Source organism: Panthera leo, chromosome D4 (assembly GCF_018350215.1).
Source record: "Panthera leo isolate Ple1 chromosome D4, P.leo_Ple1_pat1.1, whole genome shotgun sequence".
Lineage (NCBI taxonomy): Eukaryota > Metazoa > Chordata > Mammalia > Carnivora > Felidae > Panthera > Panthera leo.
Window position 1 is genome coordinate 58098246 of NC_056691.1, and position 25354 is coordinate 58123599.

General features: G+C 39.0%; 2 protein-coding genes across 9 annotated transcripts in view; one reads left to right on the plus strand and one right to left on the minus strand.

Annotated features, from left to right (window-relative positions):
• MELK (maternal embryonic leucine zipper kinase) overlaps positions 1-25354 on the plus strand; it is a 130165-nt gene that overhangs the window by 38557 nt on the left and 66254 nt on the right. For all 8 annotated transcript variants that reach the window (XR_006196037.1, XM_042913774.1, XM_042913775.1 and 5 more), the window contains exons 9-11: positions 6591-6659; positions 8249-8347; positions 19268-19354. Coding sequence is in view for 7 of the 8 variants with exons in the window: in XM_042913774.1 (XP_042769708.1) it covers positions 6591-6659; positions 8249-8347; positions 19268-19354 (255 nt within the window). In the remaining variant the exon portion in view is untranslated. The remainder of the gene's footprint in view (positions 1-6590; positions 6660-8248; positions 8348-19267; positions 19355-25354) is intronic.
• LOC122205410 (14-3-3 protein epsilon-like) lies at positions 4044-5710 on the minus strand. Its single transcript, XM_042913785.1, is given in 2 exon segments — positions 4044-5538; positions 5540-5710. Coding segments are annotated over 2 exon segments (702 nt in total). The 5' UTR covers positions 5642-5710; the 3' UTR covers positions 4044-4938.

Consider the following 25354-nt stretch of genomic DNA (forward strand, 5'->3'; position numbering starts at 1 on the left):
ATGTTCTCTTTGAAGGTTCCAGGGGAGAATCCTTCTTGGCCTCTTTCTAGCTTCTGGTGTTTTCTGGCAATCTTTGGAAGTCCTTGAATTGTAGACGCATCACTCTAGTCTCTGCCTCTGTCTTCACACGGCCTACTTCCTTGTGTGTTTGTGTCTTTGTGTCCAGATTTTCCTCTTTATAAGGACACCAGTCATACTGAATTTAGGGTCTACTCCTACCCAGTATGACCTCATATTAATTTAATTACATCTGCAAAAGACTCTATTTTAAAATAAAAATGCATTCACAGGTTCTGAGTGGACATGTGTTTTGAGGAGCAGCATTTAACCCAGTGCAGATGGTATCCAGGGAATAAGCAGCAAAAGGCTCCACAATCAGCTTGAGGGGAGACCCACCAGAGTACATGGGGGTTCTGACCAGTGAGTGAAGCATGACGGAGGATATCTAGGAACAGGTTGTGATCAGAGATTCAGCTAGGTCAAAACCATTTATTTGATCAGTGTAAGCAGATAGGAGAAGCTTTACCCTAGGCCGGTCTCTACTTTCTTTAGGACAATGGCAAGAGCAAGACAAACTGTTTGAGAGAACAGGCAAATGATCAGGTTGTTAAGAAAGAGAACAAGTTAAGACACCCAGGATTTGAATCATGAGAGGCCTTGGTCTCAGGAATAAGGAAAAGCTCAGGCATGAGGGTGGGACCAACTAGGTCAGGGCCAGTCCCTCAGCAATTGATTTACTGCTCAGTCCTAGAGAGTTGGCAGAAGCAGCTAAAAATCCCCACTTCCTAGGGATGGGCCTGGAGGCCAGGCGGCATGGAGCAAGGAGTGAATGAAAGTCTTTATCAATGTAATTTGGAAACAGATTGTCAGTTTTCAACACTGGCTAGTGTTAAGGTGCCCTACTAAGGTGGAAGTAATAGTGGGCTCTCTGGATGATACTGAGTGCTGGACAAAGGATCTTGAAAAACTTAATGATATTAAATGTCATTTGTAAAATGAAAGAAAGCTCTTATCCTTCCTGGGAAACACTTTGTAAGGTTAGCCTCTCTGCTCTCATCAGAGAAGCTGAGTCAGAGACTGAGTTGTTTTTTTTTGTGTTTTTTTTTTAACATTTATTTATTTTTGAGACAGAGAGAGACAGAGCATGAACGGGGGAGGGGCAGAGAGAGAGGGAGACACAGAATCGGAAGCAGTCTCCAGGCTCCGAGCCATCAGCCCAGAGCCTGACACGGGGCTCGAACTCACGGACCGTGAGATCGTGACCTGAGCCGAAGTCGGACGCTCAACCAACTGAGCCACCCAGGCGCCCCGAGACTGAGTTGTTTTGACATTGACACCTTTTCTTTTTTTAAAAAAAATTTTTCTTAATGTTTGTTTATTTTTGAGAGAGAGAGAGAGAGAGAGAGAGAGCGAGCACGAGTTGGGGAGGGGCAGAGAGAGAGGGAGACAGAATCTGAGAGGGAGAGCTTCAGCACAGAGCCCGATGCGGGGCTCAAACCCAGGAACCCTGAGCTGATGTTGGATGCCTAACCGACTGAGTCACCCAGGTGCCCCATCGATACCTTTTCTTTTAAAATTTATTGCTTGATAATGCTTCTTTGGAACTTTGATTATTTCTTTAATACAATTAAAATCCAGCCTGCCATGTAGTTCTAGGACTCTGAGCAACCCATATTGTGTCTGTTTCTCCTCTTACCTTGGAGTTGGGCTGATTTCTGTGAGGATTGTGTCCTAGACAGCTTATAAGAACAGAGAACCCCAATGCTTGTGCTAGTCAATGGCTTCTCCATCTACCTGCCTCTACTCTTCTAGCCTTATTTAAACACTAGGCTTTATGCACGCACGTGCATGTTCATGTGTGCTTGCCTTTGTCTCCCTGGATGTATATCATGTTTATTTCATTTTTATTTTTTTTTTGAGAGAGAGAGAGGGCGTAAGTGAGTGAGGGGCAGAGAGAGAGAGAGAGAGAGAGAGAGAGAGAGAAGTGGGGTCCACCTGAAGCGGGCTTGTATTCACCCGAACTGGGGATCAAACTCACCCGATGTGGGACTTGAGCTCATGAATCGTGAGATCATGACCTGAGTCGAAGTCAGATGCTTAATGACTAAGGCACCCAGGTGCTCTTGTATATTATATAACTCAGGATCCTTTAAAAAAAATTTTTTTTGACATTTATTCATTTTTTGAGAGAGACAGAGCATGAGCGGGGGTGGGGCAGAGAGAGAGGGAGACACAGAATCCGAAGCAGGCTCCAGGCTCCAAGCTGTCAGCACAGAGCCTGATGTGGGACTCGAACACACAAACTGTGAGATCATGACCAGAGCTGAAGTCGGTCTCTCAACTGACTGGGCCACTCAGGTGCCCCTCTAACTCAGGATCCTTATTCAGTGCATTTTGTCTTCTGTCATTAGTTTTGGTGACCCTCTGGAATTTGCCAGTAGTCTATATCCCTTAGTTCCCAAAATTATCATAAGCAATTCTGTGATGAATGTTACTGTTCATATATTTTATATACCAAATTGTTTGCTTAGGATAAATTGCTAGAAGTGAAATTGCTGGATCAAGGATATGCAGTTTTGAATGTTTTTTTAAATGTATTTCACAATTATTCTCCGGGAAAGCTTATATTCTCTAGTTGTATATATAAGCCCTCTTGTACCTGAACTCTTAGTAATACTAAATGTTTTTCTTAAGTTTGTCAGTTTGATAGATAACAGATGGTACCGTATTCTTGTTTAAATTATTACTTTTTAATTACTTGATTATTTGGACATATTTTCATGTTTATTGGGCATTTAAAAGTTCTTGTTTTAGGAATTACCTGTGAATAGTTTTTGCTCATTTTCCTTTGGAGTGTGCTTTTCATCCTCTTCCTTCATTTATTAAACAAATATTAATTGAGTACCTTTTCTGTGCCAGGGCCAGGTACTGTTCTTTGTGAGCAGCCCTGATAAGATCTCTGTGATTAAGGAGCTTACATTCTATTGTAGTGAGACAGAAAATAAACAAATATGTAATATGATGAGTGGGGATAAGGACTGAAGGTAAAGTAGGCATGAAAGGGAGGTAGCAAATGATTGTGGGGGATGCTGTGTTATGAAATGGGTCATGGGAGTCCTCACTGACACCACTAGTATATAATAAGTGGAGACCTGAAGATAAAGGCAAAAGCTCTGCTGATTTTGGGGGAAAGCATTATAAGACAGAGGAGACAACCAGTGCAAAGGCCCTGAGGTTGGACTGTGTTTGACATGTGACCATAGTTTGGTGAATGAAGGGGAGAGTTAGGAGGCGAGTCTGAGAGGCAGACTCAGCAGCAAGGAGTTGAATGGATGTGGGGATGTAGAGCATGCATGCAGGGCTTTGGAACCAGAGTAAGGTATTTGGATTTTATTCTGAGTGATCTGGGGGAGCACTGAAGAGTTTTGAGTGGTGAAGTGGCATGTTTTAAGAGATGTTTTAAGAGAACATTGGTGGTAGTAAGTGGAGACTAGACTGGGAGGTGGTCAGTAGTGGAATCTGGAAGATCAGTCAGGAGCCTCTTGCAATATGCCAGATGGGAGACACTAGTGGTGTGGTGGAAGTGACAAGTGATTCTGGATAGATTTTCCAACATAGAACCAATGGATTTTGCTGATGGAGATGATGTGAAGTGTGAGAGAAAGAGGAGTTAAAGATGACTCTGGCTTTTGGCCATTTGAGGAGATGGGGGAAATGTGGGCAGAACAGGTTGGCTGGTAAAATCTTAGTGATTTGTAAGAGCTTTTTATGTGATGAAGTTTATTAATATTTAGTCATTTAGGTGGAAAAAGTTTTTTTCCCTCAATTTGTTGTTAGTTAACTTTGTTAGTGCTGTTTTGTTGTACAGAAATGTCAACTGTTAGTCTTTACAGGTTTTGGTTTTGCTGTCATGTTTAGAAAGATTCTAAAATAATCACCTAGTCTTGATCCTCTATGGTTTTGTATTTGCATTCACTCTTTAATCTGGATGGAGTTAATTTTGGTATAAGCTTAATTAAAATCTTAATTTTTTTTTTTTGGCATTTTTAATTTAGGTTTGTTTTATTTAAGTTTAATGTTAATTCCATGCTGTGTTTCAGTAAGAACAATACAGATTCTGTATCTGTGGCTCCAGTCAGATATCCAGTAGTACAAATTAGCTTCAGGTTACACATACTGAACAAAAGAGGTTGAGCGAGCGAAGTAGGGAAGGGGGGGCCCAGGGGGGAGAGGGAAGGAGAAGAAACAAAGAATTGAACACGCATGCAGGCTTTTCCATATCACCTTCAATGCTAACCTGCTTTAGAGGGAGAGTAAAAGTAGGCAAGAATGAGCAGCCACGGATTGTTGAACTGTTACCAGCACCATGCTTTTCAGCAACATTTCAGCAGAGTTTGAAACACTTTTTACAGCAAAACCATTACAACTCTCCGAACAACTTTTAACCACCTCAAGCTAACACCCAATTAATTTTAAACATTGGTATAAAATTCAATTTAAACAATTAGAAAAAGGAAAAATAATACCACAATGCCTCATAGTGTGATTAACCTCTCTCTTAGATGCTCGCGTCACCTAGAAGTCTAATAGCTTTCAAATATCATTTCCATTTCTAATGGTGATCTTGCCCCACCTGGCAGGAGACAATACAGTAATGCTGAAAAAGCCTCTATGCAGTCCTGTTAGTGTCTTAAAGAACCTAAAAGCTGGGACCAGTAAAATCCACAGAAATTCACTCTTGCCTTTAAGAACTTTTGAAAACGGTTAAAAAAAAAAAAAAAAAAAAAAAAAAACCAACAGGGCAAGAACCTAAATTCGGAGACCAAATGTAAAAGTCAGATTTGGTGGTTCTCAGTGACAATGGGGGAATTTCCAATGGGGGTGGGATGGGAAGGAATGGGGTGGTCAGAGATGGTTTCTCTTGTTGGCTTTTATGTCTCACTGATTTTCATCTTCCACATCCTGCAGTGCTTCTTTATTCTGCTCTTCACCATCACCCTGCATGTCTGAAGTCCATAGTGTCAGATTATCAAATAACACCTGCATGATAAGTGTAGAGTCCTTATAGCTTTCTTCACTCAGCGTATCCAGTTCTGCAATTGCATCATCAGAAGCTGCTTTTGCCAACCTGCAGACACGGTCAGGGGAATTAAGAATTTCATAGTAGAATACGGAGAAATTGAGAGCAAGACCTAAGCGAATAGGATGCGTTGGTGGAAGTTCTGTCATTGCAATATCACTAGCAGCTTTATAAGCCACTAGGCTGTTCTCCGCAGCCTCCTTCCTGTCATTTCCTGTGGCAAATTCAGCCAGATACCTGTGGTAGTCCCCTTTCATTTTATAATAGAAAACCTTGGACTCGCCGGTGTTAGCTGCTGGAATGAGGTGTTTGTCCAGTACATCCAGAATGTCACAACAGATTAACTTTAGCTCAGTCTCAACCATTTGCCGATATTCCCGAATCATTTTTAGTGTGTCTTCTCCTCCCTTGTTTTCTTCTTTCTGTTCAATGCTGCTGATTATTCTCCAGGAAGCTCTTCCTGGCTCCAATCACATTTTTATATGCAACAGATAGGAGCTTTCTTTCTTCAACTGTCAACTCCACATCCATCCCTGCTACTTTCTTCATCGATTCCACCATTTCATCGTATCGCTCAGCCTGCTCGGCCAGCTTCGCCTGGTACACCAGATCCTCCCGATTATCCGTAGCGGAAGTGGCTCCGGAAGGGTCTGCGCGACGGCTGGAAGCGGATAGTGTCTCCGACTCTCAGCCTCTCGCTCCGTGTCTGGGCAGCAAAAATGGCGGCGCCTCCAAATCTTAATTTTTTTCAAATAATTAACCTTTTATTCTAGCATCATTAAACAGTTTGTTCTTTACTAAGAGAAATGATTGTATCATTGCCTCTGAATTGGGAAAGAGGGGTATGTGGCAAGTTGTGTAAAAAGATATTTTATTACATATTAGTGTTTGGCAAGCCCCTTGTCTTATCTTTGGCTGATGACTTGGTGCCTATAATTTCTGATTATCCTAGATTGTAAACATTTGTCTCCTGAGTCTCTTTGATCCCCAAAGAAGGTACTTGGCTTAGAAAATGGCTTGCGTCAGTTTCCCTCATTGATTGTGAATTCTGTCCTGTGGATGAAATGTGACCTGTTTTTAACCACAGCCTATGACTTGCCACCAAATACTATTTTCTACTACTTAATTTTTTGTCAACTGATAATTGTTCTGAGATTATGAACTAAAATTTGCTCTAGCAATGCAGAAATTGACTACAATGTATACTTGTTGTCCATTTAATCACACTACAGATTCCAAAGCCCTCCACATTTATGTATTCCATACATTCTCTCTGCTCTAGTCCTTCTCTGATATGTGGATCATTTAGAGGGGACGATATTTAATTTAGTGAATTTTCTTCTTTAGGGTCAGAAACATAGTTCCTATGTTGTTAATAATGTTTATCAAATCTTATAGTTGGGTTAAGTCTTTAAGCTTGGAAGTACACCTCCAGCATTTTGTTACTTAGAAATTTATTTCAAGGCTGATTGAACCTAAATCTCTTAACTGTTTCTTTGTTTTTTTGTAGCGAGGGAAATATGAGGTTCCTAAGTGGCTCTCTTCTAGTAGCGTTCTGCTTCTTCAACAGATGCTACAGGTAAACTTTGTTATTTATACTTAAATAATAGAAGTCTACTGCAGTTGTTTGATCCAACTTTAAGATGTCTGTGGTGCTGCTGTATTTGGAAGACAACACCGTTTTCCTGTTAGGTTAAAAAAATTCCATTCAGTATATCTACTGCCCTCTACTAGATGCTTTCTTTTCTTTTTATTTATTCTAAAGTTTATTTAAGTAATCTCTATACCCAGTGTGGGGCCCGAACTCTCATGACCCCGAGGTCAAGAGTTGTATGCTCTTCCAACTGAGCCAGCCAGGTGCCCCTTTTTGAAAATGTATTTTTATTATTTTTTTTTAAGTTAGATGTTTTCTTAATTATGTTGCAAATGCATTTTCTTTTAGACCTCTACCATGTCTTTGCTGATGTGGTTTTCCTTCCTTTTTCTTGAGCACTTGTCTGTTTTCTCTGACTAATTCGACCACCGTGTTCCATTTTCTTGCTCCCGCTCTTGCACATTAAGTGTATAGTAGATAGGGAATAAATGCTTGAATGAGCTGATACACAGTCAAGTGGACCCTATGACCTAATGCGATGATTCTCAAGCTTTAGCACGTATCAGAATTGCCAGGGGCTCATTGAAACACAGACTGCTAGGTGCCACCCTGAGAGAGTGTCTGATTCAGTAGATCTGGGGTAGGACTAGGAATTTGCCTTTCTAACAAGCTTCCAGATGCTGCTGATGCTGCTGGTCTTGGGACCACACTTTGAGAACCACTGATTTAGGGGAATGGCTTCTGAGGTCTAGGTATCTACCCTGGCAATCAATAGGCATGCCACTAACCTGGTTCTCATCTGTGAAATGGGGATTCTGACACTGGCCTTACTGCTATGTAGTGTTATGAGGGTAAAATGAGATAAATAGGAAACACTTTGAAAATAGGAGTACCTTATTAGTGCAATATTTTTTTCATTATTATGTATTCAGAGTATCTTCCAGTTTTTCCATCTATTAAGCCATCTCCAGTTTTTATTCAAAATTTACTTCAGGCTCACCCACCTTGATTAAGTAGGGCCAGACCACCAAATCTCCATAATGAGATTGAAAACACCTCATCTTTCTTCTGGACTCCAAAAAACTTAATCTTTGTTGATTAATTTTCCTCTCCTCACATTTGAAAATTACAAATGGAAAAGAAAGGTGTGCTTTTCAACTTGTTCTATGTGATCGTAAGCTCATCAGAGGTAGAGATTGCATATTCACTATGAATGCCCTGCATTGTGGCTGCTTGAATATTAAATTGGTGAATATTTCCTGTGAATAGGTTTTCCAGCAAAGACTATTACATCATACAATAGATTGACTGAACTTCATGAATAATGTCCATACCAATGAAGTTCATGTTTGTTAAACATTTATCTTCTAAGCCCGCGTTGGTTGCTATAGTTTTCTTGCCTCTATTGCCTTTTTTAAAGAATTTATTCCAAGGCCATTTTAAGGTCTTTGACAGCGTTTTTGTGATGATAAAGTTTACATCTGTTCTGATGAATTTTGAGTTCTCAGGAGTAAAGGAGTTCTGTGTTCCCTATTTGAAATGTTAACCTCTAGCTACTTCTCAATGGCCACTAGGTGGACCCAAAGAAACGGATTTCTGTGAAAAATCTATTGAGCCATCCCTGGATCATGCATGATTACAACTGTCCTGTTGAGTGGCAAAGCAAGAATTCTGTAAGTAAAATGAAGTCTGGTAGAATTTTTCAAAAAACCTTGTTTGATCTTTCTGTGGATTCAGGAACTACACTGATGTGGTTTAAATATAAAAGAAAATGTAGTTTGTAGACTTGTTCATCAGATTGGTGTTTGTGAGGCTTGTAACCTAATTCTATATTTGCCTGTTAATCTCTAGGACAGTGGCTCTTAACTTAGGCCACACATGAGAATCATTGGGACCTTAAAAAAAAATGTCAGGGCATCTGGGTGGTTCAGTTGGTTGGGTGTCTGACTTCAGCTCATGTCATGATCTCATGATTTGTGAGTTCGAGCCCCGTGTTGGGCTCTGTGCTCACAGCTCGGAGCCTGGAGCCTGCTTCCGATTCTGTGTCTCCCTTCCCTCTGTCCCTCCCCAGCTTGTGCTGTCTCTCTGTCTCTTTCAAAAAAAATAAATAAATATTAGAAAAAAAAAAATGCCTGTGCCCCATCCCAGAACAATTAGTGGATATTTTTAAAACCTTCCATGTGTTTCTTGCCTGTAGTCAGGATTGTGAACAGTGCTCTGGAAACCAAAGCAAGTTGCCTAACTCTGCCAAATCTATTTATTTGTCTATAAAAAGCAGATTAAACCAGTTCTGTCTACTTCCCAGAGTAGTTATGAGGTTATAGTGGTTCTCAAACTTTTAAGTCGGAGGACTCCTTTATACTCTTAATATTTATTGATTGATTCCTCTAAAAGTAACAGTAGCGAACCTATTATATTTTGTCTCAAATTAATATCTTCTGAAAAATAACCTTAAAAAATAAATGTAGCGAAAAGAGTAGCATCTTTGCAAGCTTCTTTGTAGTCTAGCTTGATAGAAGACATTTGGATCTCATCTGCTTCTGTATTCAGTCTGTTTTGATATGTTGTTTTGATTGAAGCATATGAAGAAAAAGCCTCACAGATATGTACTAGGAAAAGAGATAAACACTTTAAAAACTTTTTCAGATAATTAGGGATATTCTGTGATAGTCCATTAAAACTTGACAACTGGTAGTTTCTGAAAGGTTAGTTGATTGTGGAATATGAAAGCACATCAATGAAGCTGTCGTACTCTGTTCCATTCAAATCCATCGGTCTGTCCATTGGATTCCTTCCTCATGTAATATTATGCATTGGTCATTTGGAAACTATTGGTTCATTGAGTTATGCATATCTTCCAAATGTTAACACCTTTCAATCATACACTAGAAAAAAATCATATTCCTTTTTTTAAAGTTTATTGATTTGAGAGAGAGAGAGAGAGCACACGTGCTAGTGGGGGAGGAGCAGAGAGGGGGGGAGAGAGAATCCCAAGCAGGTTCTGTGCTGTCAGTGCAGAGGCTGATGCAGGGCTCGATTCCACAAACCGTTAGATTGTAACCTGAGCCGAGATCAAGAGTTGGATGCTTAACCGACTGAGCCATCCAGGCACCCCAGAATCACATTCCTTAAAATCACTATTGATCTCATCAGAAAAGTCTTTAAGATTTGGAAAGCTGTTAAACTAATAGTGGCAGATACAAAGTTTCCAAAATGTTAATTTTTGCTTGAAAGCTCAAATCATATCATTGGCAGCAAATACTGTCAGTTTGTTTTCCTTGAAGTGGCAAATTCATTTTGTTCATTTTTGAGAAAATGCCAAATACCCAAGTCTAAATAATTATAGTTTGCCATTGTTCTTTCAAGTAAAAATGGTGTTTTATGAAGAAAACAGGTAATTCAACTCATAACTGAGTTACACAGGCACTTTTCCTCTAAGAACCATCATATTTTGGTATACATAAGTGCTTTATGCACAGTTCCCATTTTGTCACACAGAATATAAAAAATACATGTACTCAGTGTCCAAGATTTAATAAAATTAGTACTTTTTACTGCTTCATCAATGATATTCTTTTTTTTTTTTTTTTTTTTGAATGTTTATTCATTTTGAGAGAGAGAACATGCATAAGCTGAGGAAGGGCTGAGAGAGAGAATCCCAAGCAGGCTCTGAGCTGTCAGCACAGAGCCCAACGTGGGGCTTGATCCCACGAAACGTGAGATCATGACGAGCCAAAACCAATAGTCGGATGCTTAACTGACTGAGCCACTCAGGCGTCCTACATTAATGATCTTCTTAATTGAAACTGACTTAAAAAAATTTTTTTTGAACTGTAAGTGCATGACAAAGAATATAGTATTTTAGTATAGTTTGGTGCCACTGCGTCGATTTGTACTAAGGCACAACAGTGTTACTCATCATTGCTTTTGGACCATCACTGCAAATGTTAACATTGTGAAAAATGAAAAACAGTATTATTATAAAAAACAGTTTTGACCTTGGAGATCCTCAAGGGGTCTGTGGACTACACCCTGAGAACTAGTCTAATATATATATGAAATATATATATGTGAGTTATTTAAATAATTATTATTATATTAACATTTAAGTCTTTTTTAACCAATAGCAACTTGAACTTGGCAAAAATGTGACTATTGCGAAAGGATATGTGCTTTGATATTAACTGTTAGTATGTAAAATAAAATCTCAAAATTTAGTGACTTAAAATAATTATAACCTCTAATTTTGTGGATCAGCAATTTGGGTTGGCTCAACCAGGCAGTTCTTGTGCCCGTCTTACCTGGGTCACTCATGTGTCTGTAGTCACCTGTGACTTAATTGTGGCTGTATGGTCCAAGCCTTACTCAGAAGATCAGCTGTTTGTGCTGGCTGTTTGTGGGGCTGCATTGTGTGCAGCAGGCTAGTTGGGGCTTCTTGAAATGGTGGCTGGATTCCAAAAGAGGCAAGAAAGTGGGAAAGCTCTAATACTTTTCAAGCATTTTCCAAGTCTCTGCTTGCATCGTGTTTGCTTATATCCCAGTCACCAAAGTGAGCCACATGGCAAAGCCTGGAGCCACTATGAAAGGTGTGCCATTCTAAGTCCAAACAATTCTTATCCCCTATGTATAGATAAGGAAATCAAGAAATGAAAAATAATGACTTAAAAAATAAATATGAAAGCGTGGCATCGCTTTACATCTTTGCAGATTAAGTCTGACTTAATAGAAGACACTTGGATTTGTATCTGCTTTTGCATTCAGTCTGTTTTGCATTCTGTTGTTTTGATTGAAGCATATGAAGAAAATGTAGCCTCACATAGGTATGTGGTTAGAAAAGTATTTTAATACTTTAAAGGAGAAGTATTTTAATGGCCTTTTCAGATAATTTGGCATGTTCTCTGATAATCAGCTAAAACTTAGGCAGCGTAGTGGGGTATGTGCATGGGTCAACAGAATAGCTTGGATGTTTCTCAGACATGTCACAGTATGGACTTGGTACAGCTGTGAGGTATTTGCTTTCTGGAGTAATCACCTTAATACATGCAGATACTCTTCCCAGTGGGCTACCTGGTCTTGGAAAAATAAATGAAGCTTGTTTTTAGCTTCTTCTTACTAGTTTGCCCACTGTTAGAAATCCCTCTGATTCTCCTATGACTGTCAGCTCCTAACGTTTTTCTTCTCCCATGTTCCCTTCAGTCCTCCAGGACATCTTTAGTATTTATTGAGCAAATGCAGTTAGAGAGGCAACTTAATTCTTTTTTTTTTTTTTTAAGTTTTTATTCACATTCCAGTTTGTTAACATACAGTGTAATATTAGTTTCAGGTGTACAACATAGTGATTCAGCACTTCCATATAGCACCTAGTGCTCATCAAACAAGGGTACTTCTTAATCCCCATCACTTATTTAACCCATCCCCCCACCCACCTCCCTTCTGGTATCCATTAGTTTGTTCTCTGTAGTTAAGAGTCTGTTTCTTGGTTTGCCTCTCTCTCTCTCTCTCTTTCTCTCTCTCTTTCTCTCTCTCTTTCTCTCTCTCTTTCTCTCTCTCTCTCTCTCTCTCTCTCTTTTTTTTCCCTTTGCTCATTTGTTTCTTAGATTCCACATATGAATGAAATCATGTGGTATTTGTCTTTCTGTGACTGACTTACTATGTTGTTGCAAATGGCAAGATTTCATTCTTTTTTATGGCTGAGTAATATTCCATTGTGTATATATATGTATATGTGTGTGCGTGTATATATACGCATGTGTGTGTATATATGTATATATATGTGTGTGTATATATACATACGCATATATATATATATATATATATATATATATATACACACACACATCTTCAATTGATGAATTGATGGACACTTGGAATCTTTCTGTAATTTGGCTATATGCTGCTATAAATATTGGGATGCATGTATCCCTTTGAATTAGTATTTTTGTATTCTTTGGGTAAATACCTAGTAGTGTGATTGCCAGATCGTAGGGTAGTTCTATTTTTAACTTTTTGAGGAACCTCCACATTTTCCACAGTGGCTGCACCAGTTTGCATTGCCACCAACAGTGTACAAGTGTTCGCCTTTCTCCACATCCTTGACAACACCTGTTGTTTCTTGTGTTACTGATTTTAGCCATTCTGAAAGGTGTGAGGTGATAGCTCATTGTAGTTTTGATTTGCATTTCCCTGATGATGTGCAGAGTTGAGCATCTTTTCACATGTCTGTTGGCTTTCTGTGTGTCTTCCTTATAAAAATGTCTATTCATTTTCCGCCCATTTTTTAATTAGATCATTCATTTTTGGGGGTTTTGAGTTTGATAAGTTCTTTATATAATTTGGAAACTAACCTTTTATCAGAATATGTCATTTGTAAATATCTTCTCCCATTCCCTAGGTTGCCTTTTAGTTCTATTGATTGTTTCTTTTGCTGTGCAGAAGCTTTTTATTTTGATGTAGTTCCAATAGTTTATTTTTGATTTTGTTTCCCTTGCCTCAGGAGATATATCTAGAAAGAAGTTGCTACTGCTGATGTCAAAGAAGTTACTGCCTGTGTTCTCTTTTAGGATTCTTATGGTTTTAGGTTTCATATTTAGGTCTTTAATCCATTTTGAATTTATTTTTGTGTATGGTGTAAGAAAATGGTCCAGTTTTATCCTTTTGCATGTCGCTGTCCAGTTTTCTCAATAGCATTTGTTGAACAGACATTCTTTTTCCCATTGGATATTCTTTACTGCTTTGTTAAAGATATAATTGTGGATTCATTTCTGGGTTTTCTCTTCTGTTCTATTGATCTATGGATCTGTTTTTGTGCCGGTACAATACTGTTTTGATTACTATAGGTTTGTAATATAACTTGAAGTCTGAAATTGTGATGTCTCCAGCTTTGTCTTTCCTTTTCAAAGTTGCTTTGGCTAGTTGGGGTCTTTTGTGGTTCCATACATAGTTTGGGGTTGGTTCTAGCTCTGTGAAAAATACTTTGGTAGTTTGATAGGGATTGCATTAAATGTGTAGATTGCTTTGGGTAATATAGACATTTTAACAATATTTGTTTGTCCAGTCAGTGAGCATGGAATGTCTTTCCATTTCCTTGTGTCATCTTCTTCAATGTCTTTCATCAGTATTTTATAGTTTTCAGAGTACAAGTCTTTTATCTCTTTGGTTAGGTTTATTCTTAGGTATCTTATGTGTTTTTGGTGCACTTGTAAATGGGATTGAGTCCTTAATTTCTTTTTCTGCTGCTTCATTATTGGTGTATGGAAATGCAGCAGGTTTCTGTACATTTTTATCTTGTGACTTTAGTGAATTCGTGTATCAATTCTAGCAGTTTTTTGGTGGAGTCTTTTGGGTTTTCTATATACAGTATCATGTCGTTTGCAAATAGTAAAAATTTGACTTCTTCCTTGCCAATTTGGATGCCTTTTCGTTTCTTGTTGTCTGATTGCTGTGGCTAGAACTTCTAGTATCATGTTGAATAAAAGTGATGAGAGTGAACATCCTTGTCTTTTTCCTGACATTAGAGGAAAAGCTCTCATTTTTCCCCATTGAGGATGATATTAGCTGTGGGTTTTTCATATATGGCCTTTTATTATGTTGAGATATATTCCCTCTAAACCTACTTTGTTGAGGGTTTTTATCATGAATGGATGTTGTACTTTGTCAAATGCTTTTTTCTGTGTCTACTGGTCGTATGGTTCTTATCCTTTCTCTTATTGATGTACTGTGTCACGTTGATTGATTTGTGAATATTGAACCAGCCTTGTAACCGACTAATAAATCCCATTTGATCGTGGTAAATGATTTTTTTAATGTATTGTTGAATTTCGTTTGCTAGTATTTTATTGAGAATTTTTGCATCTATGTTCAGCAGGGATATTGGCCTGCAGTTCTCTTTTTCAGTGGAGTCTTTATCTGGTTTTGGTATCAGGGTAATGCTGGCCTCATAGAATGAATTTGGAAGTTTTCCTTTTTTATGTTTTGGAATAGTTTGAGTAGTATAGGTATTAACTCTTTAAATGTTTAGTAGAATTCTCCTGTGAAGCCATCTGGTCCAGCTCTTTTGTTTGTTGGGAGTTTTTGATTACTGATTCACTTTCTTTGCTGGTTATTGGTCTGTTCAAGTTTTCTATTTCTTCCTGTTCCAGTTTTGGTAGTTTATATGTTTGTGGGAATTTATCCGTTTCTTCTAAGCTGTCCAATTTGTTGGCATATAGTTTTTCATAATATTCTCTTTTAATTGTTTGTATTTTTGTGGTGTTATTTCTCCTCTCTCATTTGCGATTTTATTTATTTGAGTCTTTTTTTGATCAGTCTGGCTAGAGGTTTATCACTTTTATTAATATTTTTCAAAGCACCAGCTCCTGGTTTCATTGATCTGTTCTATTTTTTTTTTTTTAGTTTTTATATCATTTATTTCTGCTCTAAAATGTATTATGTCCTTCCTTCTGCTGGCTTTAGTCTTCATTTGTTAATCTTTTTCTACCTCCTTTGGGTGTAAGGTTAGGTTGTTGAGCAGCAACTTCATTCTAACAACTATCAACACTGAGAGCCTAAGAAAAGCAGAGCGTGCAGGTGTGAGAACGGTGCAGTAGCAGGGCGGGGAAACTGGGATGTGCCCCTTGTGAGGTGGAGGGAGTGGGTGGTGCAAATGCCTGTGTTCAACCATTGGGGGTCATTGTTTCTCCATGTGTGGGAGGGCTTTGCATGTCTTCTCAGCCATAATCCTAATAGAGGATCCACTATACTTGCAGTAGAACAGATGCCTAAATGAAGAAGGTCTCTGATTTCACCAACACAAAAACTATTTTAAATTTGGGTGCAGTATAAAGTAAAATATATAGTTTTGAGTGTTCAAAGAATTTGTAAATTTTCTTATATCTTAGTATAGTAATTATTTTTTACTGAATACTTACTATAATCATATAGTGTGCTATTATAGTAAGAACTCTCTATGTATTATACCACAATGTAATACAGAGCCCTTAGGGTATTACCTATAAGAGTCAGGTGATATTCTATGGCTTTGTGTTTTTAACTCTTTTAACTCATTTAATCCACATACCAACCCTCTGAGGTAGATAGTATTGTTGTCCCCATTTTGCAAATGAAGCAACTGAGACACAGAATCATAAGGTAACTTCCCCAAGATCAAACAATTAGTAAGTGTAGAACCAGGATTTGAACCTAGACAGAAGGCCTCCAGAATGAAATGGATCTGGTAGGTCAAATAATTCAAATTTAGGGCCTGCATCCTGCATAGCTGTGGCCTTTGTGACGAGGACCAGGCCATGCATCTGGTTTCTGTTGAAATAGCTATTGGAGCAGCGTCATGGAGAGGTGGCACTGTGGTGTGACAGAACAAACTCTGGGCTAGGAATGAAAAATGCCAGTCTTAGGCACATCACAGGAATTTTTCTGAGTATTTTCTCACCTCTAATGTGGGTATTCTAACATCAGTCTCTTGTGTATATTTGGGTTATATTTTCCCCTTTATAGAGTGCCTTTACATGTTGTGTCATTCATCTGTCTCGCCTGCCTTATAGTATTGCTTCAGGGATCAAATGAGTTATATACAGAAGAGCTATAAGGGTTTATTGTTGCTTTTCAAAGTATTTGCTTTTTCTCCCTCATTATTATGTTTTGTCAAGAGTGAATTATAAAAAATAATTCAGATTTACTTGGATATTTAATGTATAGGTGCTATTCTATAACTCTATGCATGATCTCCTTCTATCATTTTCACACATAACTCTAGTACCCAAGTGTTGTATCAAATAGAAGTTATATTCAGTTCCATTTTCTGCCCTACTGAACAGGAAATGTAGTAGGCACGGATAATCCAAAATAATTGGCTAGCTTTTGGTATTCATTTTTGTACTTAATTTAACTTGAGTCCGTGTGGCTGAGAATTTAGAGTACAGATCTTCCTTGACTTAAAGGGTTACACCCCAATAAACCTGTCGTAAGTTGAAAATATCTTAAGTCGAAGATGCATTTAATACACCTAACCTGCTGAACAGCATAGCTTAGCCTGACCTACCTTAAACATGCTCAGAACACTTACATTAGCCTACAGTTGGGCAAAATCATATAACACAAAGCCTATAATAAAGTGTTTAATATCTCTCGTAATTTGTTGATTATTGTACTGAAAGTGAAAAACAGAATGATTATATGGGTACAGAATGGTTGTAAGTGTATTGGCTCTTTACTCATGTGGTCGCGTGGCTGACTGGGAGCTACAGCTTGTTGCTGCCCAACATCACAGAGAGGATCTATACCGTATATTGTTAGCCTGGGCAAACATCAAAATTCAAAATTTGAAGTATGGTTTCTACTGAATGTGTATCACTTTTGCACCATTGTAAAGTTGAAAAGTCATAAGTTGAACCATTGTAAGCCTGGGACCATCTAAAAGTATTGAGCCTCTTTGGAAAACCCAGCTCGAGACAAGCCATATCTATATATTTAATGTTTATTTATATTCGAGAGAGAGAGATAGAGACAGACAGACAGACAGAGTGTGAACTGGGGAGGGGCAGGGAGAGTAGGAAACAAAGAATTTGAAGCAGGCTCCAGGCTCCACAGAGCCCGATGTGGGGCTCAAACTCTCGAACCATGAGATCATGACCTGAGCTGAAGTCGGATGGTTAACTGACTGAGCCACCCAGGTGCCCCTAGATAAGCCATAGTTTTAAGACTTGATGTCTTGTCTACCACACTCTTCATTCGTTCCAGTTCAAGAGTCCAGTAAAGAAGCTAGCACCTTCTTCCTACCCTTCCCTCCTTTCCCACACACACCTGTGGTAAAGGCACAAAGTAGGAGGCTATGGGAGAGAGAGAAAGATTGTTTGTTTGTTTGTTTGTTTTTAGGATAGTAACTTACAATTATGGAGGGAACCCCAGAAACCTTTTCCTTCTCATTTGAGCAGTGGTGGCATCAACTGGTGTCAAAGAAGATGCCCAACTGGTGGTAAAGTGTCTGGGCTTCTGAGGTTGGGACCTTCCTGAAGGGGAATCTATAGTAGGGGAAACTGCTAAGGTTAAAGCAATACAGTGAAAACTTACCTTAGCATTTTGGACTTTTATAGAGCCATTAGTATAAGCCTCTGTGTCTCCACATTCTCTGTAGCCCGTGAGGTTGTGCTTATACGTTGTTTCTAGTGTTCTTCTATTTTCATGATGGCAGCATGACTTTCTCTTGAGTCCGTTATTACAAGTGTGGGGTCCAGAACAAGGGAAGGTTCATGATATTGCTCTGCTTTGCTCTGGGCAAACCTCTCTTGGCATACTATGTTTGGTTCTCAGCACTTTACACTGAGGGTCAGTGACAACCTAGTGTGTGTGATCTAAAGAAAGGGCCAAGATAGTAAGGGACGTTAATCATTGGAATGGTGGTTAAAGAAAGTGGAAAAGAGAAAACTTGAAGAGGAAATGTTGTTATAATAGGAATATTCAAATTTCTGAAAAGCTCTTACACCAAAGAGGAAGTAAAATTATGATTGTTAGTAAAATTCGTTAACCACTTTTTGAGAGTCTACTCTGTTTAGATATTGTACTAGGCATTCCACGTATGTTGTATGTTTGCAAGACGAAGTTCCATTTCTATTTTATAGATGATGGAACTGATGCTCCGAGAGGTATAGTAACCTGCTGAAGGCCACACAGTTATTTAATGATTTCACGATTCAAACCAAGGTTTTTCTGATTCCAAAGCCTGTTAGCTGTAAGAGTGTATGGACTCACAGCAAATACAGATCATAGGGAGACAGACCTTAGGGGACAGGTGCGAGAAGCTAGCCATCCCTGTTCCCTGGAGAGGAGGGCTAGGGCAGAAAGTGAGAGATCACTTATTGGGACTGTTGTGAAGAGAATTCATACGTGGAGACGATGACTTTAAAATTACATTCCTTTGAATCTCTTCCACTGTGATCTCCTGAACTCCTGTTCCAGGTCCACGCTAGGCCCATTTGGCCTTTTGGTTCTCAGTGATTCTCATTTGGTTCTCAGAACCTACTTCTGTCCCCTTGTGCGTGGGTCAGCATACTTGGATAATTTCTATCCTGAAGCAAAATAAAGCTTGTACAGAGGCTGTTTTTTTAAAATCATGCTTTGCTAGTACCTTCAGCATAATGGTGATTGTGTGTCACCTATGGCACCATCACAAGGGCTTCTGGGATTGTTGTGGAACCCAAACACAGCTGTAGGTGCACTGTACTGCAAGTTTGAGCCACTCTGACCAGTCTGTTGTGTAGCCGCTGATTTTAGTGCCTAGATGCTCTTTGCTGAAGATGCCATGCTGGCCTTACCATGTAGGGAAGGAGCATGTAGGGCCTTGGCTAGATAACAGTTTTAGCAATCGATCACACGGTGATGGAATGTGAAAGGCTGGGAAAGAACTCTTCTTCCTGAACTGCTTATTGTCATCTGTTGATATCTTAAAAAATTCTGGAGAATGTTTATTGTTACTGAAGAATTTGACGGACTCCTGTTTTTTTACATATTGGCATTGATTTTACAAGGCAGTTTTGCTAGTTTAAAAAGTTTAAAAACAAATATATTTATAACTTTTTGTTAATAAAATTTGTATTTTTTTGTAGCTTATTCACCTTGATGAAGATTGTGTAACAGAACTAGCTGTACATCACAGAAATAACAGGCAAACAATGGAGGATTTAATTTCATTGGTAAGAAATATGACATGAATTTGAGAATAATATCTTTTGTTTTATTGTTCTTTATTGATAAAAGAAATATCCTGATAAAGTACATGGAAAATAGTATAGCATTTTTCAGACCTATGATTTTATCATGGATGTAACTATTCCACTCAATTCTTTTCTCATGTCTGCTGGAGATCTTCTTTAAAAATGACATTGATTGGGGCGCCTGGGTGGCTCAGTCGGTTGAGCGTCCGACTTCGGCTCAGGTCACGATCTCGCGGTCCATGAGTTTGAGCGCCACATTGGGCTCTGGGCTGATGGCTCAGAGCCTGGAGCCTGCTTCCGATTCTGTGTCTCCCTCTCTCTCTGCCCCTCTGCCGTTCATGCTCTGTCTCTCTCTGTCTCAAAAATAAATAAACGTTAAAAAAAAAACAAACCTAAAAATAAAAAAAAAAATGACATTGATTTGGGTTTGACTCTTGATTTTGTCTCAGATCATGATCTCATGGTTCATAGGATCGAGCCCTACATCAGGCTCTGTGCTGAGCATGCAGCCTGCTTGGGATTCCCTCCTTCCCTCCCTCTCTCCCTCTCTCCCTCCCTCTTTCCCTCTCTCCCTCCCTCTTTCCCTCTCTCCCTCCCTCTTTCCCTCCCTCTTTCCCTCTCTCCCTCTCTCCCTCCCTCTTTCCCTCTCTCCCTCCTTCCCTCTCTCCCTCTCCTCTCTCTCCCCCTTCCTCCCTCCCTCTACCCCCCCATGCATGTGCACTCTCTCTCAAATAAAGTTTAAAATAAAAAAATATGACATTGATTAAAGAGAATTACAGTGGGAAAAAAAATAAATAGAAAAAACTAGTCCACAGAGAATTGACAGAGTTCTGATTTTACTACTTGAAATTCTATACATGGAACTATGATTCTGCTGTAGGAATAGGTAAACACAAAGCAACTTTCTTCTTACCCGAAAGCAACTCCATAGCACCACATCACCCCTAAGCTTGTGAAGCAAATACCATGAAATCATTATCAAGTTATTTCAGAAGCTTAATCTCTAGATCATACATGTGTTTTTTTCCTAGAGATGGAGGCACTCATAGTTGACTCCGAGTATAATTGAACCTGTTAGGCAGGGATTGAGCCCATCTTTGCTCCTGGTTCAGTACTGTCTTTCATTGTCTCTGATTTGTGGTTTGTTTTTTTTTCTTTCCTAATTTGCAAGGTAAAGACTTAAGCAAAATTTTTTTTTCTAAACAAAGCTTTGCTAAGCCACAATTCTTTTCAATGAGGAGGAGATATAAAAGATTTCTTTTGGATGACGTAATAAGCAAAGGTTCCGGAATGTGTATGCAAAACAGAATGATAATGTGTTTTGCATGGAAAATGCCTTTGAAGGAATGACAAGGATTGGGAATTGCTGCAAGGCCCTTCTTTAGTCTTTTATAATGAGAACTTGAAGTTTCCATTTAAGCAACTTAAAAATAAAAGTATGACTTTTTCTTTAGGATGATCTTTCATAGAAGACTTTCAGGTACCTAAGATTTCTTTTAAATTTTTCATTTTAGAAGTTTTTAAATGCCTACAAAAGTAGAACAGTTTAACATTGATCTTCCACGTACTCATCATCCAGGTTCAACAGCTAATGACATTTTGCCAGTTTTATCTATATCCCAGTCCCCTCTCCCATTTGCCTTTTCTAACTAGGATATTTCAAAGCTCGGCCCAGACATCCTGTCATTTTATTGAGAAAAGATTTGGTGTGTGATCACAGACTTTTATTTATTTATTTTTAAACGTTTATTTATTTTTGAGAGAGAGAAGAGAGAGAGCCGAGCAGGGGAGGGGGAGAGAGAGAGAGAGAGACACAGAATCCGAAGCAGGCTCTAGGCTCTGAGCTGTCAGCACAGAGCCCGATGCGGGGCTCGAACCCCCAAACTGTGAGATCGTGACCTGAGCCAAAATCAAGAGTCGGATGCTTAACTGACTGAGCCATCCAGGTGCCCCATATCACAGACTTTTAAAATCTGAATCCTAAAAGTAATATACTTAGAATTTCAAGAACTATTGAAAAATTATCTTTAAAATAGTATCCTTTATGTGATCTTTACATAATTTTCAAACTTAAAAGGGAAATGGGAATAGGAATTATTTTCTTTACTTCTGATATAGGAAAAGTATATAATGAAGCACGATATTGTTTTCTGGTGTTACATCTCTAAAGCTCTCAGTGATTCTGAAAGCTAGGCATGAACAACATCAAGAATGCTGTGAAAAAAAGGAATAGTTTTTCTTCCTTTGGACTCTTCTCTCATTCTTAAATGTCTCCTTATACTTACTTTCCAGTCCTAGGGATGAGTAGAATATAGGCTATTCATTCTAAATGTGAGATTCTCAACCTTGTGTGAATCCTCTGGGAATCTAAACTAATCCTGATGCCTGGGTCCCACCCCCGGAGATTACGGTTTAATTGGTTTGGTGTGTGTCCTAAACATCAGAATTTTTAAAAGCTTTCCCAGTGATTGCAGTATGCAGCCAGGAGTTGAGAAGTACTACTCTAAATTCTTGCTATTCAAAGTATGCTTTGACCAGCAGCATTAGCGTCACTTGGTGCTTATTAGAAATGCAAACTCTCAGAGCCTACTTCAGACTTATTGAATCAGAATCTGTATCTTAATAAAATCCCTAAGTGATACATATGTACATTAAAAGTTGAGAAGCATTGGTCTCAGTCAGTGGTTTTCAACTGGGAGTGATTTTGCCCCTCGGGACATTTTTGGTTGTCACAACTGGGGTGTGTGTACATGATAATGGAATGTAGTGGTTAGAGGCCAGGATGCTGCTAAATATCCCACAATGCACAGAACAGACCCTCACAAGAAAGAATTATCCAGGTCAAACATCACTAGTGTTGGTTGGAGAAATCTTGGTTTAGGTAGTCTCAGGGAATTCACATTGGTCCTAAGAACTTTCCAGTTTAAGGAGCCTCAGGAACAGCAGGTTTGAGATCAGCTGTGTCTGTTATACTTGTTTTTGGCACCTCAGGAGCTTTGCCTTTACTTTGGGGTCTGGTTAGACAGGACAGACAGAGATCAGGTTAGTGTGATCCGTCCTGGGATGGTGCTGCTGATCTTTGTGCAGAGAGAGAAACACTATTATTGTCAAACATTGGCCTCCTAGAAGTCCCGCTTTTATATTATATACATGAGCACTCTTAATCTGCTTTTTATATGCAGCAGTTAGAGTTTCACTGTGTCATGATTTCGGGCTATCCCGCTGTAGCCTGCCCGAGAGCTTCCAGTAGTGGTGCCAGAGCTTCCTTCCACCTGATTGCTTTCCTTACTGCTCCCCTCTTCTTCCAGCTGTGAGTGGCTGTGATTTGTGGGGGCAGCCAGTCATCTGGTATGGGGACTTCATTGAGGGTCACAAGTGCATATGAGAACCAATTCAGACCAAGACAGATCCCTTCCCCCATCCCTGTAGTGCAAATCTCCCTGTATTCTGGTGGCAGAAGTTTAAAGGCCTCAAGGACCAAGGTCAAGGGAATGATAGTGAGCCACTCCTCAGTTTCTCAAAACACTCTGTACCAGTAACTTGCCTGCCCTCAGCCCAGGTGCCTGGGCAGTTCTTTAACATTTAGCCTGTGTGAGCAACAGCTGGGGATTTTTAAATGTTTTTTCTTTTTTTAAAAATGTTTTTAGTTGTTGTTTTTAGAAATGCAACCTTCTTCATAATAGGTAAACCTGTTGGAGCTGCCTAAAAGATAATGGAGACATTGGTTGTGTTAGACTTGTGGATTGACATCACCTGAAAATGTAACTAATGTGCCGATTCATCTGTTATTGAACACAGAACTCCCCTGTGCATCTGATTGTGACGAGTTGTATGCAGTGGCTATGGCCAAAAAAAGTTATAAAAAGGATGCTTTTTTTTGCTTAGGGGTAAAGAGGGGTTAGAGTATGGTTGTAAAACTCTGAGGCAGCTTTAGAAAACTCCATCTAAAACTGTCCAGGTATTGTTTACAGTGCCTGGATTGTGCCAAACCATTGTTGATATGCAAATGGCAACTTGTTTCTGAGCCATTCTGTAATCAGTTTATGGCATCTCTTTCAAAGAGGTAGGGCTATCATACATGAGACCATAGATGTGGCAGGTGGGGAAAAAAAAATCTTGAATGTAGTTTTTGGAAAGTGGAGAGTGGTTATAACTAGATAGTTTTTACCCAGTTCCCAAGTACCTTCTCCATGAAACCTTATCTGACCTTCCCCTGATCCTGTCTGGATTAAAGGCAACATTCTGTGATAATTTATCACAGTATTTTATACCTCTTCCACTCGATTGATAGGTCCGTTATAGATTTCAAAGCATACATGATGACTGTGGCCATCTAAAATATTAACTGATAAAATTTAATAAAAACAGGGTTTTTATTTAGACCTTTTTGGTAGTAGACCTTTTTGGATCATGTGCCTTTTGAGGAGATACGTGCATTAAATATTATTCAATGTTGGGGCGCCTGGGTGGCTCAGTCGGTTAAGCGTCCGACTTCGGCTCGGGTCATGATCTCACAATTCGTGGGTTCGAGCCCCGCACTGGGCTCTGTGCTCACAGCTCAGAACCTGGAGCCTGTTTTAGATTGTGTGTCTCCCTCTCTCTCTCTACCCCTACCCTGCTCACGCTCTGTCTCTCTCTGTCTCAAAAATAAATAAACATTAAAAAAATAATATTCAATGTTATTAAAATTTAATGCTCTTATAGAGTAGAGTCTCCTAGTCTTATGAGTGCATTATTTAGAAACTTTCAGTTATACATAATGGATTGAACAGATATGTTTACATCCAACACTTGCTAAAACCTCACTAAAATAATAATAAAGGGGTAAAAAGGTAAAACATTTCGCAAGCGTGATTGGAATAAAAGAGGAGACAAAAAGTAATGTGAGTAAAATTTTGGGAGTTATAAAATAGGTAAGTGGCAGCTGACATAGCATTTTAGAGAAAGCTGAAAGCTAAGTGCCTGCACTGGGAAAAGAAAATAAACAAATTGATTAGGACCTTAGGCTCCAGAAAAGCTTAGGAATCAGAGGTACTCAGAACCTCTGAAGTTAGGGAAGTAAGTAGGGTAGAACAGGAAGATTGGTTGAAAGTCTGTATGAGAAACAATTGGACCCCTAAATCCCTTTCTTTACTTTGAGCTGCATGATAGCCACGTCTTCCTCACCCCAGCGGAAGATAGGAGATATTGACCAAGAGGCACTGTTGTACCACACACAGCTTGTCCATTTTGAAATGGACGCATGGGCACATGCAGTCCTCAAATTTAACAGTGAACCACTACCTCTAACCCCTTTCCCTCTTCAACTCTGAGAATGCTAGAACCAGGAATTTATCCTGTTTGCAGTGGGGGTGGGGAAAATATTGGAAGACTCATTTCTAGGGAAAAGCCAAGGGGAAGGACCTACTATACCTAATGGTTGGGAGTTTAGATTCCTGTCTGTTTATTATAGAGGGAAGCCCCCAAGCTGATGAGCAGCCTCAAACTACACACAGACCCTTTAATTAGCTGTGCTTTATAATTCCTCCCCTTTAAATAGAGACAGTCAGCCAAAGATTACTAGACATTTGAGGAAAGCCTCTAACATGAAAATCAGAGATCAAAACAAGTGGTGGGGACCAGGGGTGGGGGAAGAGGAAGAAAAGTAAAGATATTCAGAAATAGAAGATAATGCAGGGAGTGGAAGAAAATGGCTAAGAAATGATAATTAATATTCTCAGAGATAAGAGAAGCTATTTCTTTTTCGAAATAAGAATAAGATGACTAAAAAGGAACATTTCAAGAGATAGCTCTTGAAAGTTTAAGATATGACGACAGAAATGAAAAGCTTAGTAGAAATGATTGAAAATGAAATTAAAGGAAAATCTTTCAAAAGTAGAACTTAAAGACAAAGAGATGCATAAATAGAAGAGAATGGGTAAGAAAGGTCCAACATACAAATAATAGAAGTTGCAGGAAGACAAAACAGAAGGAAGAATG